General features: G+C 53.1%; 2 protein-coding genes across 12 annotated transcripts; one reads left to right on the top strand and one right to left on the bottom strand.

The window, feature by feature from the left end:
* Window positions 1-399: 399 nt before the first annotated feature.
* TMEM138 (transmembrane protein 138) lies at window positions 400-6386 on the bottom strand. Its single transcript, XM_030330943.1, has 5 exons — window positions 6298-6386; window positions 3786-4052; window positions 2514-2685; window positions 1277-1352; window positions 400-1004 (listed from the first exon to the last, which is right to left on the bottom strand). Exons 2-5 carry the CDS (start codon window positions 3911-3913, stop codon window positions 892-894), a joined length of 489 nt encoding a protein of 162 aa, XP_030186803.1. The 5' UTR covers window positions 3914-4052; window positions 6298-6386; the 3' UTR covers window positions 400-891.
* A 144-nt stretch (window positions 6387-6530) lies between these two features.
* LOC115524559 (cytochrome b ascorbate-dependent protein 3) lies at window positions 6531-16310 on the top strand. 11 transcript variants are annotated; one of them, XM_032594899.1, is made up of 9 exons: window positions 6753-6914; window positions 7065-7142; window positions 8560-8651; window positions 9785-9892; window positions 10977-11178; window positions 12335-12543; window positions 13137-13291; window positions 14020-14176; window positions 14821-16310. In XM_032594899.1, exons 5-9 carry the CDS (start codon window positions 10992-10994, stop codon window positions 14842-14844), a joined length of 732 nt encoding a protein of 243 aa, XP_032450790.1. In that variant the 5' UTR covers window positions 6753-6914; window positions 7065-7142; window positions 8560-8651; window positions 9785-9892; window positions 10977-10991; the 3' UTR covers window positions 14845-16310. The 11 variants fall into 11 exon arrangements, with proteins under 11 accessions (XP_030186793.1, XP_030186797.1, XP_032450790.1 ...); XM_030330939.2 differs by having other exon boundaries at window positions 8560-8850; XM_032594898.1 differs by having other exon boundaries at window positions 7065-7259; window positions 8560-8636.
* The last annotated feature ends 491 nt before the right edge of the window (window positions 16311-16801 follow it).

Genomic DNA, 16801 nt, shown 5'->3' with positions numbered 1-16801 from the left:
ACCCCGAGACTCCAGAGCCACGTAACTGTTCGTTGTTACGCGCCAGTGAAGTTTCGTGGTAGTGTTACACACTATTCTGGCAACAGAAAACGGATACTACGGGCTCATGCACTTTAAAATTTTCTTTTGCCAAAGCAGGCTAAGGAACATTTTTATTCTTCTGAGGGCAGTTTAGGGTCCTAATGGCAGGGAGAGTCTGGATAAAGCACCGAAGTTTGGAACTCCAAGGGTCGGGGTGGGGCGTCAGATTACATCCCGAATTCCTATAAAAATAGCTTATACTCATAATGGCACTCAATAAATATCTGTATTTGTTCTGTGGCTCAGGAAGACGCTAGGTTAGGACTTGACACGCCTCTTATCTGCGAAGAGATGTAGCTAGACAGACAGACTCCACCATTTCTGGAAAAAGAATTCAATTTATTTCCTATTTATAAAATGTAAAAAAAAGCGCCTTGGGTATAAAATCTACAGGTCTACGGTGTCATCAGTCAGGAGCTCAGAAATGACACTCTTTGCATCCTTCAGTCATTAATTAGTGTTTGGTGCAAAGAAGGTAGGTGCCAGGAGCCCCTCCTGGACCAGGCTAAGTGATAGCTCGCCAAGGATAAAGCCTCACCGCCTTCCGTGAGGAAGAGGAGCAGAGGGCAGAAAAGGAAAAGGGACCTGAGGTAGGAGGCCGGGGAGGGGTGTGTACTGAAATCTGTATTGGGAAACACTTTAACTTGCAAGAGGGAAGATCTTCCTTCTTGACTGCAGAACACAAGTGCCTGAGCCTGTCCTAGGAAAGTCAAGCTGCTTCCTGTGCACAGGGCCAACCCCCACCCCACAGGACCACAAGCGTAGCATCTGTCAGGAAGGAAAGGCCTCCATCAGCGTGACGAGAAGCGGTCACCTCCGGACTTGTGTGAACTCCCTGCGCAGCCATAACGAGTCCTGGTAGAAGCGAGGATCGCCCAGTCTCACGGCTGTCCGTTTGTAGAAGTAACAGTATAACACTGCCGCTGTGGATAAGTAGAGAAGAAGCTTCAGGGACGCTCCTGAGTCTTCGTTTCAGGCTAAGAACCAAACCTACCAAGGCGGAGGGGCGCCCTGCCTCAGGATCTCCCAGTGACTCCCAGCAAGGGCAGTGGGCCATAATCTCTCCTGTTCTTGCCACGGCTGATCCACTCATCCCATGCTGGCCGTGATGGACGGGGAAGGCAGGATCAAGGGCCTTAGTAGCCCGAGCCAATGGTGGCACCGAAGTGAGGCCTGAGGTTGCTCTGGTCCTTACCTAATCTCTGGAATACAAACAGCGTTTGAAGTCCGTCTGTCCAGACAAAGCGGCTGGAATTTTTCCAGCGTAAGTTCTGCAGGAGACATGAGGAGACAGGGAAAGCTTAGCCACCAGATGAGGCCCTAGCATCTCCACCTTGGTTAGCTGCAGACATGCCACGTGGTTTTAAGTCAGGCTAATCTCCCCCTCCTTTCTTCCCACAACCCCAAGTAGTGTTTCTCAAAGGAGCTTCAAACTCCCTTTTCTGCCGCAAAGGAAATATCCTTTTAACCCTGAAGGAGGAAGTTTGAACTAAGCTATTTATTTCCTTCCATTCCACAGCCTTTTCCAAGGAGAAGTGCTATACATTATCTTAGGAAGGAGTTCAGTGTGGTCACTGTCTTGCCTTGAAGATCTCAGGCTCGGTTCCTGTCAGATAAAGGCTTAGTGCCCTCAAGGTTTAATCAGATTAACAGCTTTACAGTACAAAGCCAGGACCTATTTTGGCCCCAGGAGGGAGAGCAGAGACAATCTTCTTCGGGAAGCACCTAGAGACGTTGGCACTGCTCTTTCTTTCCTGTGAGCTCTACTTCCCTCCGTGGAATAACAAGGGCAGCTTAACAGACGGCTCAGTCTAAGGTGGCGTTAGTATAGGAACGACTAGAGAACCCTGAGGTTTTACTGTGTTCCATCCAAATGAGTACGCGAGAAACACAGGCCATACCCAAACAGACAGAACCATTCGTGAAGCAGGAGAAATCTGGAACCACGAAACCTGGCATCTGCTCTGAGGCACACTGGAGAAGGGCTCTTCCAGTATAAGTGACGGGGACAGAGCAGAGGGCACGAAGCACTAAAGGGCAAGGGGCACTCTTGGCCTGGCCATTTCCCATGGGACACAGATGCCTAAGAATTCCCTGTCTCAACACCCACCTGCCCAAATAGCTAATGATAAAACGGATTCGACTTCCTGTTTTAGCTCTGGCTGGACTGTTGGGGGCAAAGGTGAGCTGAATATTCCAGAAATGGCCCCTGACTCTTGGATAAGGCAGTTCTTTAACACAAAAGGTTGGGCAGAGGTGCCTCATGGAGCTCTCACATGCCCAACCCCAGGCGGGACCACACTCATTTCACCGGTTTCCCATCAAGGATTCTTTGAGATGTAAAAGAATGATGCTGGCTTCCTCGTGGCTTCCTCGAGAAAAAGCTACTCCTAGTCCCTTAAGGGTTCAGGAACTCAGAGCTCCGCTCTTACCATGACCCAGACATGAAAGGAGATGCTGAGGGCGAAGTACACAGCTGTGAGGATGATGGTCCCTTTGAACTTATGGAATAGGAGGTTGACCAAGCCAGCCTGGAAGACGAAGGTGTTGAAGAACATGAGGAAAATGATGATGATGTTGAAAAGGATTGCGATATCCTGGATGCTGCAAACATAAAACAAAGCACAGGGTCTGTGGGACGACCCAAGAGCTGGCCCTGGGTCCTAAGGGACACTATGAAGTCTGGCCTTCCCTGTGATCTAGACCTCCGGAAACTCCCCAGAGATAGCATGGGCTTTGGGTCCCAAATGACACGAGACTAAAACTACGGGCTGGCCCCATCACTTGAGCCGCAGTCCACACACAAGGCTTTCCCGCTCTGACACTCTTAACTTCTAGACGCTGGTGAGAAGACGGTTTCTTCTCTCTGTCCAAAGCCGGCCCCGCCTGTCGCATAACCTGGTCCCGTCAGACATTTTCATCTAGCAAGACGGCAACACCTTTCCCCCCATCTTTGCACAGACGGTGCCTTAGTGCCATTCAGGTCTCAGTTCAAGTGTCCCCTCTTCAGAGAGACTCTTCTTTAACCCTACGCCTAGGGTAGCCCTCCCCTCCCCACCCCCACCTACTTCACATCCATTGTAAACATTTATTACCCTATAAAATTATCTTGAAAAAAATGGGTTCATTGTCCCTCTCGATGGGAGGGGTCAATGGGGGCTTCTAGAATGGAAGCCATGTGAGAGCAGGAAATTATCAGGTTTGCCACTGCAACTAGAACACGGTCCGGCGGGCCCATGAATACCCGTCACACGTATTCATGCGACAGTGCCGAAGGAAGGAAGACGGTGCCGAACACTAGTCTTCTGTCGAGACCTTGCCTCATGGAGTCTCCGAATCTTTGTGCAGGAAAAATGCCAACCGCTTCCATACCATATAGAGAACTGATACGAGTACCCTTTTAACCTGCCATTTTGCAACCCCCTTTCACGGCAGTGGAAGCCAAGATTTCTACTCACAGAGGAAGAAAATGACACGGTGAGCAGTCTGACCCTCTGACTGCTCCCTGTATCCCGGGCCCCTGCTAGAAGTATAGAAACGCAGGACCTCTGACACGTCTCCGTACCGTGGAGTACCCAACATGGGTGAAATTTGATTTTCCCTGAGGTTTTTCCATCAGCTACTTTAAAACGCTAAATCATAATCGTAGTCGGGGCCTTCTAACTGCTTGGCTTCAGCTGACCAGTCCCACCCCCTGAACTCACATGAAGAGCACCAACTGGACGACAGGAGCCATTCGGAGTAGCTCCGAGAAGGAATTGACGAAGAGGTCATAGGACAGCAGCAGGAACTGCAGGGAGAGCACCAGGCTGTAGTTACCGGTCTGGAGCATCCTACTGCCGCTCCGGTGGGCCCAGCGGGGCACATTCCACAGTTACCCAGAAAACTGCTCCTGGCTTTCTCCCCAGCACTGAGGGAGAAGCACTGGTTCCTCAGGATCAGAGCTGTTCCCCTTGCTCTAAGACAAGGGCCTGTTGAGGACAAAACAAAACAAAACAAAAAGGTCGTTACAAAGTCACGAATACAATATTCACCGAGGACCTACTACGTCCCAGGCAGCATTCTATGTGCTTGGGACACACCAATGACCAAGCCGCTACCGCCACCAAAAAATCCACCAGTCACTCCTTCTAGGGACTCTCACCCTCCAACTTTCTCCATTCCTGGAAGCTTCTGAGCGCAGAGCTCATTTTGTCCTTCCTTCCTTTCCTTTCTTCATTTTAATTTACTTGATTGCTGTAAGTAATCCCTACACCCAACATGGGGCTTGAATTCACAGCTCTGAAACCAAGAGTCACATGCTCCTCCGACTGAGCCAGCCAGGCGCCCCAACGCAGAACTCTTTCTAACTACTTTTGAGTTCAAAGGAATCCAGGAGTACTACAAAGAATGACTGTCTTGCCATGTAGTAATGTTAATTCTAATACTAATAGAAGCGGCAAACCTTTATATATCACAATATGCCAGGGACTTTTTAAAAAAAAAATTTTTTTTTAACATTTATTTATTTTTGAGACAGAGAGAGACAGAGCATGAACGGGGGAGGGTCAGAGAGAGAAGGAGACACAGAATCCGAAACAGGCTCCAGGCTCCGAGCTGTCAGCACACAGCCCGATGCGGGGCGTGAACTCACAGACCGCGAGATCATGACCTGAGCCGAAGTCGGATGCCTAACCGACTGAGCCACCCAGGCGCCCCTGCCAGGGACTTTTTTGTGGGGGTGGGGGTGGGGCTCAAACTCATGACCCCAATATCAAGAGTCACCTGCTCCACCAACTGGGCCAGCCAGGCATCCCTGCCAGGGACTATCCTCAGCACTAACATTATTTAAATTTCATAATAACCCCATGAAGTAGAAGACACACTATCATTACGCTACCCATTTTACAGACAGGACACTTGAGGCTCAGAGAGGAAAAATTATTTGTCCAAGATCACATTGCCAGTAGCAGTGGCAGAGCTGGGATTCAGAATCAGGCAGCCTGAGTCCAGAGTCTGTGCTCTTAACTACTGCCCAAAGCTGCCTGTTATGTAACAGGCTGATATGTCACTGGGTGGGAAAGACGTTGGCACAGGAGAAGTGGGAAGAGGTGCAGGCAGAAAAGGCTGAGAGGAAATCGTGGTCTCCTGCAAAACTTTTATGTTTAAGGTGGCAGCCACATAGTGGCACCGGGGAAGGTACATTCCAAGGCCCAAGGTGTCCTGTGACCCCTCCAGCCGGGTGAAATCTACAAACAAATTTCAAAATGCTGTGAAGTGTAAGAGAGTGAAATTAAATTAACATCTGTAAATAGGGGCACGTGGATGGCTCAGTCGGTCGAGTGTCTGACTTCAGCTCCGGTCATGATCTCACAGTTCTGGGTTCGAGCCCCACCCCCGTGGGGGCTCTGTGCTGACATCTTGGGAGCCTGGAGTCTGCTTCGGATTCTCTGTCTCCCTCTCTCTCTTTCTCAAAAATAAATATATATTTAAAAAGTTTTAATTAACATCTATAAAATGTTTTACAATTTACAAACTCTTTATATTCATTACATTACTTACTCCTACACCCATCTTGAGAAGGAGACCGTTATTACGAATATAATCCCCATATTATACAGTGGCTCTGAGAGGTTAGCGAACCGCATCCACCTCACCTGGTGAAGAAGCCCCCCCCCCCCCGAGTGGCTGCATGATGGCAATTTCACTCATTCGTCAAATAATACTGATAGCTATCACCCCCTACCAGCACCACGTTAACCTCAACCAAGTATAACTTCCTTTAATCCTCGCAACTGCTCTGCAAGGTAGTTAAGAATGATCCCCTGTTCTAAAGACAAGAATACAGGGTCAGGGTTCAAGTCATTCCTCCAGGTAGCTGGTGAGCAGAGCCAGGGCTCACAACGGGGGGTGACACCAAAGCCCGCGCTCTAAGCTAGGACTTCACGGGCCACCACGGAGAGCTGTCGTGAGGAACCGTGACCCAGAAGCGCCCACCGCCAAATCTACGGGAAGGATGACCTCCGCTTTAGGGCAGCAGTGATGCGCGACAGAACGAAGCCGTCTTCGGTCCGTCCCACCGCTCGGTGCCGCGTTCCCTCTGCCCCCAGGGCAGTTTTCCTCACCCTTCCCAATTCACCTCAACACGGGGCTGTCTTGGCGAAACACCCAAACCCAAACAGCGACAACGAAAACTCCGACCCTGGTCCCTTTTCCCCACTCCTCAAGCACGCTCACCTCGAAGATCCAACGTCGGTTGTCATGGGGACGCCGGCCTGGCTTCCGGGAAGACGTTTTAAATCCCGGAAGTAGATGGCGGACACGGGCGCCGTCCGTGCCGGGCTGTCCGCGGGTCCTCGGCTTTCCCTCCGCGCTCTGTGGCCAGCCCGGCCGCCATGTTTGGGCCCCCGCTTCCCTGGGCTCGGTCCTCTGGTGCCTTCCCGGCGTCGCCGCGTCCAGCTCCTGTCCCTCCCAGTCGCTGTCCCGCGGCCTTGCTGAGACCCAGCCCCAGGCGAGAGGCTTCGCGTCCGCCCGAACGCGAGACGGGGGACGGGGTGAGAGGCAGGGCGGAGCCGGGGCGGTACTCCCTAGGGAAGAAACACCAGCGGAAGGACTGATGTTGGAGTCCACAACTCCAGACTTCATTTCCCAGGCGGCCGCGCGCGCGGCCGGAAGTGCTATGAGCCTATAAGAGAGGGCGGCGGCCCGGCTCTTTTGGCACTGGGTGGCGGTGCCCGGCGGGTGGGTCGGTCTTCGAAAGTCCCCGATTCCAACTTCCTGGAGTCCTAGTAGCCGCGGCGCCGGGTGGCGAGAGGCGGGTCCGAGAGACCCCTGCGACCCTCTGTGGTTCGGGGGTGAGAAAGAGCTCGGGTGGGGAGTTCACGGACCTGGGTTCGAGTGCTGGCTCCGCTGCTATTTCCCCTCGTGCTGTCGCTACCCCTCGCTCGGGCTCAGCTTTCTTTTGTAGGAAATGGACACCGCTGTCCGTGCCCTTCCTTCTACAGGTGTGGTTGCACAGGCACGAAAGCTCTTCGGAAGTCGCAGTCAGCAGGCGGAGCTCCTCGCCGTAGTTTTCATCGAAGGTTAGCTAGGACCGACAGCCGCCCTCCGTCCCCGCAGAAGAGTCAGGGATTGGGCTCCGGATTCCTGGAGCGGTTCTCCCGACACCGGAGCCAAACGGGAGCAGTCCGGAAGGGCGGGTCTGTAATCACTGTGGTGCTAAGGAGCACCTTGCTTACCTACCTCCTGGCTGGAGTTCAGGGGTCCTCACTCCTGAGCCCTGATTTTACAGAAGCTACGTTTGGAAGTGAGGCGTTCTTGGAGCTGAGGGGAAGTGAACCTGGGTTCCTCACCGTGGCCAAGTCGCTTTCTTTCTTTGGGTCCCAGTGATTTTGATCTGTCAGAGAAGCGTTTAGGACTTGAACCCGAAGTCTGATTCTCAGGATTCCTAAATCCCCCACCATTCATCTGGAAGCAGGAACAACAAATTGACTTTCTATCCCTTCATCTGCTTGTAGTTCTAAATTATAAAAGTTATATTATAAGAGCTTGGAATAGAGCCTTTTCCTAAGATTAAGAGCTGAATGGAAACTTACCCATTTCCTACCCCAGGGCCTGATGCAGCCAGGGAGAATCCTTTTTGTCAAGGGACCGAGGAAAGTATTAGGTTGGGGAGTATATTTCTTAGATCACAGTTGACAAAACTTGTAACTTCCAGGCCAAATCTGGCACACCTGCATTTTTTTTTTTGGATTAAAAAAAATGTTTATTTATTTTGAGAGAGAGAGAGAGTCCCAGGCAGACTCTGTGCTGTCGGCGCAGAGCTGGACGTGGAGCCCGAGCTCACGCAACTGTGAGATCATGACCTGAGCTGAAATCAAGAGTCAGGACGCTTAACCAACTGAGCCACTCCGGCGCTCCAAGGTTTTTCCATTTTTAGATAACTAACAGAAACGAAAAGGATAATATTTGTGATACGTAAAGACAACATGAACCTGAAATTTGCCCGCAAATAAAGTTTTTGGGGGAACGTAGCCGTGTTGATTTGTGAAGGTGTCTGTGCCTGCTTTTGCACTACATCAGAAGAGTCGATGGCATAGTTGTGACAGAGACTGTCCGGCCTACAAAGCCTAAGGTATTTACCATTCTGGGCCTTTGTAGAAGCGTATGGGGATTTCTGCTTTGGAATGGGCAGAATCAGAGACCAAACAATGGTGAGCACACCCTGAAATCATAGCACAAACCTACTTTCTTGGAATAAATGAAAGACTGTTCTCAGCGTTTGGGTTGCAGTTTTCACTGTATTCTTTTTTTCTCTGTTTTTGCACACTCGGGCAGAGGAAGGACTCTTCTGTGTACTGTGAGCAGTGTAATATTGCGGCCCTCGTTCAGGAAAGTGTCCCCGTTGAATATTCTAAGTCTGTCCCAGGGCAGTAATCCAGGAGGGTGGAGACAGTCTCTTTTGGATTATATTTACTTTTGTTTTTTTCTCCTCCAAAGGAAAAGAAAGTCATGAGAGATACTGTCTGATGGATGGAGCCTGCTGACCAAGTGCTTCATGCTGACTTCACTGGGGGGTGACTGAACATCTGGTGACCCGAAACTTCCTCTGCTCTTACGGGGACTAAGGGGACGCCTCTGAGGCTGGGCAGCAAATCTCTGAGCTCAGGAGTTGAGTCAGGAAGCTTCTAGGAAGACATTATTTTCTCCTTCTAGCCTTATGGAAGCTTGGTTTTCCCCCAGCCCTCGGATCTAACTTTCTCTGTGGTGACTGCTAACTTGGATCACATTGTGAGAGCTCAGTGTGTTTTTCTGATTAGGTGGACACCTGTCATGGAGAGAACTGGCGTGACATGCTGTTGGGGCCACTGAGAGGCCTGGGCAGCCACGGGGACCACGAGCTTCAGGCTTTAGTTGGTAGCTAGGATGAACTGCTGTGACAACATTGAGAAAAGCAGAATATTTAGCTCTCACAGCGTCCTTAACGGACATTTTCTCACTTGACCTTTTTTTTAAAAAAAACCTTTTTTTTTTTTAATGTTTATTTATTTTTGAGAGAGAAGGCATAAGCAGGGGAGGGGCAGAGAGAGAGGGAGACCCAGAATCCGAAACAGGCTCCAGGCTCCGTGCTCTCAGCACAGAGCCTGACACAGGGCTCGAACTCACAAACTGTGAGATCATGACCTGAGCCGAAGTTGGACGCTTAACCAACTGAGCCACCCGGGCACCCCTCACTTGACCTTCTGACAACCTATGGTCAAGGTAAAAAAACAGGGGACTTGAAGCCAAACGGACAAGGATTTGAAACTTCCTACCCCTTTACTGGGTCCTAATGCTTGTATTTAATCTTTCTTTTTTTTTTTTTTTTAAGTTTTTTTTTTTTTTTTTAAGTTTTATTTATTTATTTTGAGAGAGACTAAGACAGCACAAGCAGGGGAGGGGCAGAGAGACTGGGTGAATCCCAAGCAGGCTCCACACTTCGGCACAGGGCCCCACGTGGGGCCTGAACTCACGAAACCGTGAGATCATGACCTGAGCCGAAATCGAGTCAGATGCCTAACTGACCGAACCACTCAGGTGCCCCAAATCTTTCTGACCCTTGGTTTCCTCCTCTGTAAAGTGGGGTTGAGGACCTCTCACAGGGTTGTCAAGAGGAGCAAATGGGATCCTGTGTTCACGGGTTCTACTCAGTAAGTTCTATTCCTGTTACTGTGCCTTTTTTCAGATGAGAAGACTGAGTCCTACACATGCCAAGTGATTTCCTCCAGATGCCTCATTTCATAAGGAACGGAGCCTAGGCCCGCACTCTGTCAGCCTACCACTAATTCTAAAGGTGAGGGAATCCAGTGTGTTACCTCCTTGGGAGTTCTGGCCGGTTTCAGGGACTTCCTTTCCTCTCTGTTAGCGGCCTCAGATTAAGGGATCTGAACTGCAGCCTGCCGCAGTGTCCCCTTCTTGGTGTGAGCCCGTGGGACAGGGTGACCGCCTTGAGAACTGGGCCCGTGCTGCCTACAGGTATAGTTAGCGGAAAAGCCGAGACGGCCCTGTGGCTTTGTGTGTTTGCCCGCCAAACCTCACTCCCACCTGCCTGGTGTTAAAGTGCAACTGCTTAGGGCCCGAGGCATTTGTCTGAAACCAGAGTTGGTTTCTGAGTTTATCAGGTACACAGGGAAAGCTAAAAATAAACTCTTGCTTTCTAGACCATGAGTTCTTGCTTCCTCCTTTCTCCTCTGAACTTTCCGCGGAGGAAGAGAAAGCAGAAGTGTCAGGCCTGGGGACACCTGAGGGCTGTTGTCCAATTGCAAGTGTGGAGTGTGGGGGGTTCTAGAGCAACAGCCTGATCTTACTTCCTCAGTGGGAGGTTTAGCCGCACGGAGTTCACCGTCTGGGGAAGAACTTTTTTGTAGAAGTGGGAGATCACAGGACTTCCTCTCTTCTTCCTAATGATGGTGTGTTTGCTCATTGCAGATTATGGTTTTGCCTCCTTCTGTTAGAACTGAGGGCTGAGGCGTTTCTATGACTCTTGCCTGGATTTTGATTCCTATCCCTAATTTTCCGTGGGGAAAGGGTGGGGTGGATTCTTTACCTTTTGGCCCTGTGAAGGGAGACTAATCGCAGGGCTTTGGGCCCAGAGCCTTGACGTCCGGCCCCGGCAGAGGAGGGCCCTCTCCAGAGCCGGCCGCAGGCCCAAGCTGGCCGTACTGTGTACCGTTGGGTGCTGGGGTGGGGCCAGTGTCACTGTCCATAACCAGAGATCGGGCCTCACGGGGCAGTGCCCGGGCTGGTGGCAGGAGATCTGAAGTGAAAAGCATCCACCCCTTGGGCAAGAGCGAGCTGTGTTCCCTCCTTTAGCTGGCGTGTGGGGTGCGCTCCAGCCAGCAGAGCCGGCGGGGACGTGTGACCTCTGCTGCTTCCAGGGGCGCCTGGTCAGAATGGCTGTCGGGTGGTTCTACTTGTCCTTCTATGCACTGTCGCTGCTGGGCCTGATGTGCGTCATCCTCACCGTCTACTGGATGCAGCTGTGGCATGGTGGCTTTGCCTGGGATGGCACCAGCCGCCTCATGTTCAACTATCACCCCGTGTTCATGGTCGCTGGCTCAGTGGTGGTCTACAGTGCTGGTGAGTACGAGGCCCTGGGAGACGTGCTGTGACCCAGACCCGGCCGGGGCAGAGCTCTCCCTCTCCACAGCTGGCCTTTGTCACTGCTGGGTTTGCGGCTACGAGAGTGGGGGGAGGCCGGGCTGTCTGTGGCCCCGGGTGTCATTTACAGGAAGGTAGTAGTGAGGAGGGGGGCCATCTGAGAAGCAGAGCTTCACGGACACTCTGGGGCGGGGGGTTGGCACGCTTTTTCTGTAAAGGGCCAGATAGTAAACGTTCCAGGCTTTGCAGGCTCTACGATCTGTGTTGCAACTACCCATCCTTATTCTTGTATCGTGAGCAGCCATAGATGACATGAAAACACATCCGTGACCGTGTCCCAGTAAAACTACTCACAAAAATGCATGGCAGGCTGGACTTGGCCCATGGGCTGTAGTTTGCCAACTTCTGCTTTAGGGAGCAGGAGATTGAAGCGTCTCATGACACGGGTCCTTCCATGAGGAAGCTGCTTACCCGTGCCAGGCCCGTGTTTGCCCCGTGCATCCAGAGCTGGGCCTTGGGCCCAAGTGAGCCTCACTTTCCCCACCTGTAAAATGGGAACGGTGATGACATTGGTCGTAGCTGCTTATCCTGTGCACTTCAGATACCTCAGCCCATTTTGTTCCTACGAGAAGCCTGTGAGATGGGCTCTGCCGCTCTCCCCATTTTACAGATGGGGAAACTGAGATTTAGAAACAAGAGGCCACAGAGCTGAGAGGCAGAGCCGGGCTGTGGACCTCGGTCTGTGTAACCCGATTAAGAGCCCGGGTTTGTGACAGCTAACTGCGCTTGTAAGAAGGCGGAAGAAATAACAAAAGCAACATTGCTTTCTCACCCACAGAACTGTGCTTGAGTGCATTTGTTATGTAATGACATATGTACACATCATTATGTAATGACAGACCGGTGGGTCCAAGAAACCCGCTTCTCCCTTTTGGTCACTGTTTTGTCTCCCTCTGCGCCCTTCACGGCTGAAACGATGTGAGGAGAGGAGATGCCGGGGAGTGGGTGGCCGCGTGCTGGCATTTCCTTCCTCTCTGGTTGGGAGGCGGTGTGGGACCGCGTCAGGTTAATTCCCCCTAACGTGCTGGGGGAGCCGAGGGGAAGAGGCCGGGCCCTGGGACGTTCTCTCCCGCAGCATCGCTGGTGTACCGCCTGCCGCAGTCGTGGGTGGGGCCCAAGCTGCCATGGAAGATTGGCCACGCAGTCCTGCACCTGCTGGCCTTCATCCTGACCGTGCTGGGGCTGGTCGTCGTCTTTCAGTTTCACAACCACGAAAACACCGTCAGCCTCTACTCCCTGCACAGCTGGCTGGGCATCGTCACCGTCTTCCTTTTTGCCTGCCAGGTGGGTCCTCTCCTTCGGGTTCCCGCTCCCAGACGGCGGCCGTGGGCTCCGGTTGGGACTTCGCTGGCATCCGCACCAAATACTCCCTCCGGTTATTGCCCAGAGATGGCCCTGCAGGGCGCATCCCATAGAATCGGCAGCTTAAGTGGCCGCAGGAGACTGGTAGTTCCCACGCCCATCCCCCTGCCCCTCCGTTGTCCTAGCTTTATCATAGCACATACCACGCTGATGCGGTCTGTGATCTTTTCCACCTTCCCCGTCCCCACCTTTCTGTGAACCAGAAGCAATTCTGGAAGTGGTTTCTGCACACTGACGTCAGCCCTGCACAGGCGAGTTTTATGGGGCAGGACTGGAAGGCAGCAGAGACATTACAAGGGTGGCTGGGCTTTCGGGAGACTGGGCTTGTAGCTGAGCATTTCGTGGAACATTCTGGTTCGGCTAAGAAATCGACCATAGTGCGGGAGCTGGTGGGAGGTTTGAGCTGGGAAAGAAGGGCGAGAGGCCACTGCGGGGTCGGGGGCCCAGTGGGCGGGATGGCCTGCTACACCTTCGGGAACAGCACGGTGCAGTCAGGCACCTCCCTGTGTTCACAGTGGTTCCTGGGCTTTGTCGTCTTCCTGCTGCCGTGGGTGTCCGTGTGGCTGCGCAGCCTCCTTAAACCCATCCACGTCTTCTTTGGAGCTGTCATCCTCTTTCTGTCCATTGCGTCTGTCATTTCCGGCATTAATGAGAAGCTCTTCTTCAGTTTGTGAGTGGGATGGGGCCCCCAGCTCTAATGTCGAGGGGAAGGCATAGCGTCTTCCAAAGATGCACCCTGTGATCACAGGGCCTATCCAGGGGTGGGGAGCCTTTGGAGATGGGCTTGTTCTTGATCTGGAAGGTCATGGAATCTTTAGGTTGGGATTGGTAAATTGGTCAGCAAAAAACTTATCTACCGTCCGATTGACTTAGTACCTACTGTGTGTCAGAAGCTATTCTAAGCGCCTTAAATTTAATCCTCTGATCATTTTACAACATGGATACTGTTGTCATTGCCGCTTACAAATAAGGGAGCTGAGGCACAGAGAAGTTAAGTAACTTCCCTAAGGGCACACGGCCCGAAGGCGGCAGAGCTGGGGGTTAAGATGACCGCCTCATGCCTAACCACTACCACCCCCCATTATTTTAAGGCATGGGGGGTGGGTAGTGAAAAGCAAGGAAGATGTGAGGTCAGACTTGGGTTTAAGTCTGGGCTATGCCATTTACTAGTTGTACGACTGTGGGCAAGCTCATATTTCTGAGCTTTAGTTTCCTCATAGGTGGAAAGCATCCTGCAGATACTTGTGGTGGCAGGGACCAGAAACTGTGTTAACATTCCAGGTCACAGATGGTCCTTGGAAGCTTTTCTCACCATCTGTTAAGGGTGTTGGGTCTATCACTGGGCAAAAACAGGTGGCAAAAATTTCTCGAGGGCCCACGGTGTTTTGTCACCTTCAGGAACAACAACACCCAGCCATACTCCAGTCTGCCCAGTGAAGCTGTCTTTGCCAACGGCACTGGGATGCTGGTCGTGGCCTTTGGGCTACTAGTGCTCTATATCCTCCTGGTTTCGTCTTGGAAACGCCCAGAGCCAGGGATCCTGAGCGAAGGACAGGTATGGGGTCTTGGGTCTTTCATTCCAGGTTGGGGTAGGGCCAGGCCTAGAGAAGGGTCACCCAGGAAGGGTTCGGGCCTTGCCGGGAAGCCCGCTCAGTAACATGGTGGGAAACCGGGTCGACTGATGGTGGGGTTAGGTTGGCTGATGGGGGGGCACTGAGTCAAAGCGGCTCATCCCAGCCATGGTGGCAGATGGAGCTGCTCAGAGGCTCCCGGGGCCTGTCCCTTGGGAGAGGACAGATGGTTACGCCCTTCTCCAAATTCCTGTGGCTTCATGAGGGGAAAGTGTGGCCTTCTGTCCTCCAAGGAAGGGCTTGAGCATGACGAGAGGGTGTCGGAATTCCCATTCTCCCAGCTTTGGGGCTGGTCTTGGGGGCGGAGCTTATCCAGCAGGTGCTGGCTGACGGGTTCGGTGTGGGTTCGGTGTGTGGGTAGGTTTCCCCCTGAGGGATGTGGTGAGACGGGGGGGTGCGTCGGACTGAGGGACTTTGGGGCTTCCCTGAGAGATGTGGTGGCTTGGGCGGGGACCGCCCTGCGGGTCGGGGGTCTGTCTGAACAGCTCAGGCCAGGTGCGACTCCTGCCAGTCAGGGGCAGTTGTGGTGTCCTGCCATTAACGCCTGTGCCTCTGCCTGTCTTTCCAGCCCCTGTTGCGTGACGGGGAGTGAAGCGGGAAGGGCACCCACGAGCAGGTGGAGGTGTTTCCCCCCAGAAGCTCTTCTCTGCCAGGGCCTCCTCTCTGGTTTCGGCAACAGACCAGCTTTGCGCTCTGGGCCCGAACCTCTTCTGGCCTCCGCGTGGGGCCTGCTCTCCCCACCAATCTCCTGCCCACCCGCTCTGCTTGGTGGCTTCTCTACCCCTTCCTGGCATCGACTTCTCGGGTTCTCCACACACGCCGCCCCAGCTGCTCACGCTATGCGCTCCCTGCTCCCTGTGTGAAGTCAAGCTGATTTCCCCTCTCGGCCCCTAAGGATCTGGTAGAGACTCTCTCCAGCTCAGATAAGCCAGGACGCAGGTGCAACCTGTACGTGGAAAGTGAGGGAGGTAACGGTGTCCGGCAGCTTTCCCCGGAAGGCGTGCGTTATATTTGGGCCGCCCTGACCGTTGGGCGGCCAGCATCTGCCGTGCCCTCCGTCCAGCCCGCCCAGACGTGAGGCTGGAATGGAGAAGGTGGAAGGTGATGGAAGGTGATGGAAGGAGAAGGGCAGCAGAGGGGCTTCCGCAGAGAAGCTGAGGAGCTGACTGCTCTTTACTGTTCTGTTTCGTGTCGCTGCATTCCTCGTCCACCTGCACTGTGACCACGTGCCTCCACCTCTCGCTGCTGCCACAGCCCTGGCCTAGATCCTGGCCTTTCCCTGTGACTTACGTGCCCGTCAATGTCGGGCAGCCCGAGGAACCCTGATGACCTACTCTCCCAAGAACCGTGTGACCCCGGCTGCCCCACAAGGGATGAGCCCCAGGGATGCCTCAGATTTCCGTTCCTGCCCCTGCCCAGATCAGGGCCTCCCCACCTGGCCCCGGGCAGGCTCAGCCTCGCTCTCTTGGCAGAGCCTCTGCCCAGCTGATTTTCACTCTCTAGCTCCCCATGCAATAAGCCAAAGTTGTGGTGCATTGTGCCCGGTGGGCGGGTTTCCAAGGTGCTCCCTGCTGAGTACCGGAGTGCGTCATTTGCCCCCTCAGTGGCTACTTGCTTGGCCAAACCCAGTCTCGTGTTATGCCTGAGGGCAAGCAGCTGCAGGGGCGGGGGGGGGGGGGAGTAGTGGGAGATGGGACGGGGGAATCTGCTCCTCTCTCAAGTGATGGGGCCGTGGCTTTTCCCGCCTTCTCCAAATGAGCCCTGCTGGGACCCAGCTCCATACTGCCATGCTCAGTGACCAGCAGCACCAGTGCACTTAACCCTGGCAGGTGGTGAGGAGGCAGACCGTCCACCCCAACCCCATGTGGTCCGATGTCGGCAGGACTGTGACTGGACTTCCTGAGGGGATGGAGCCTTTGAAGCCACTGGGATGACTTCCAGGCACCTCAGTCACGTGCCCCGCGCCCCCTCTTTCCATATGGGTGGAGCTGTAACTTGTTCACGCAGCTTGGTTTCCTTTAATCGTGTTTTAAAGAATCAAAGCCTTCTCTACTGTGATCACATTGTGGTTAATTGAGCTCTGGGAAACTTGTGAAAGCCTCGGGACAGTTGGGACCTTCAGACTGGGGAGAAACACACCAAAAGGCACCAGAGATCTCCAGGCTGCCCTCCTGGAATGGTATGTGACTCATGGTATGTCTGGACGTCCTTAATAACGAAAAGCTTCTGAGTACTTGGTTATCTCACAAGGAAGGAAATGTTTCCTGTTTTTACAACTGGAACTCAGAAACTGGGTAGTGACTTGGTCACTGGTAGCTGAGATCACTGAGCCAGGAAGTGGAGAGTTGGGATCCACAGGCCAGGTGTTTATGCCAGTCTCCTTCCCAGCTGCTGGGTGTGCGCACCTATGCACTGAAAACCATACCTAGTGACGAGGGACCCGAGGTGCAGACTCATGATAGACAGGGGACCCTGGATAGAGAAGCCCAGGGACTGAGGGAGCCTGCGGCCAACTTTGGGTAAAGTAAGTGACGGAGGGCCCCCTTCCC

Source organism: Lynx canadensis, chromosome D1, assembly GCF_007474595.2.
Source record: "Lynx canadensis isolate LIC74 chromosome D1, mLynCan4.pri.v2, whole genome shotgun sequence".
Taxonomy (NCBI): Eukaryota; Metazoa; Chordata; class Mammalia; order Carnivora; family Felidae; genus Lynx; species Lynx canadensis.
The sequence above is the reverse complement of the archived record's forward strand: the minus strand, read 5'-3'. Positions and strand labels throughout refer to the sequence as shown.

What these genes read in the sequence shown, in the direction of transcription:
- TMEM138 (XM_030330943.1), bottom strand. Translation starts at nt 3,913, where the DNA reads ATGCTCCAGACCGGTAACTACAGCCTGGTGCTCTCCCTGCAGTTCCTG. An exon ending in CCTTTCATGTCTGGGTCATG is followed by an intron (nt 1,353 to 2,513) that starts GTAAGAGCGGAG and finishes TGTCTCCTGCAG; the next exon opens with AACTTACGCTGGAAAAATTC. An exon ending in GTTTGTATTCCAGAGATTAG is followed by an intron (nt 1,005 to 1,276) that starts GTAAGGACCAGA and finishes ACTTATCCACAG; the next exon opens with CGGCAGTGTTATACTGTTAC.
- LOC115524559 (XM_030330932.1), top strand. An exon ending in TCTTCCTTTTTGCCTGCCAG is followed by an intron (nt 12,544 to 13,136) that starts GTGGGTCCTCTC and finishes CTGTGTTCACAG; the next exon opens with TGGTTCCTGGGCTTTGTCGT. An exon ending in GAGAAGCTCTTCTTCAGTTT is followed by an intron (nt 13,292 to 14,019) that starts GTGAGTGGGATG and finishes TGTCACCTTCAG; the next exon opens with GAACAACAACACCCAGCCAT.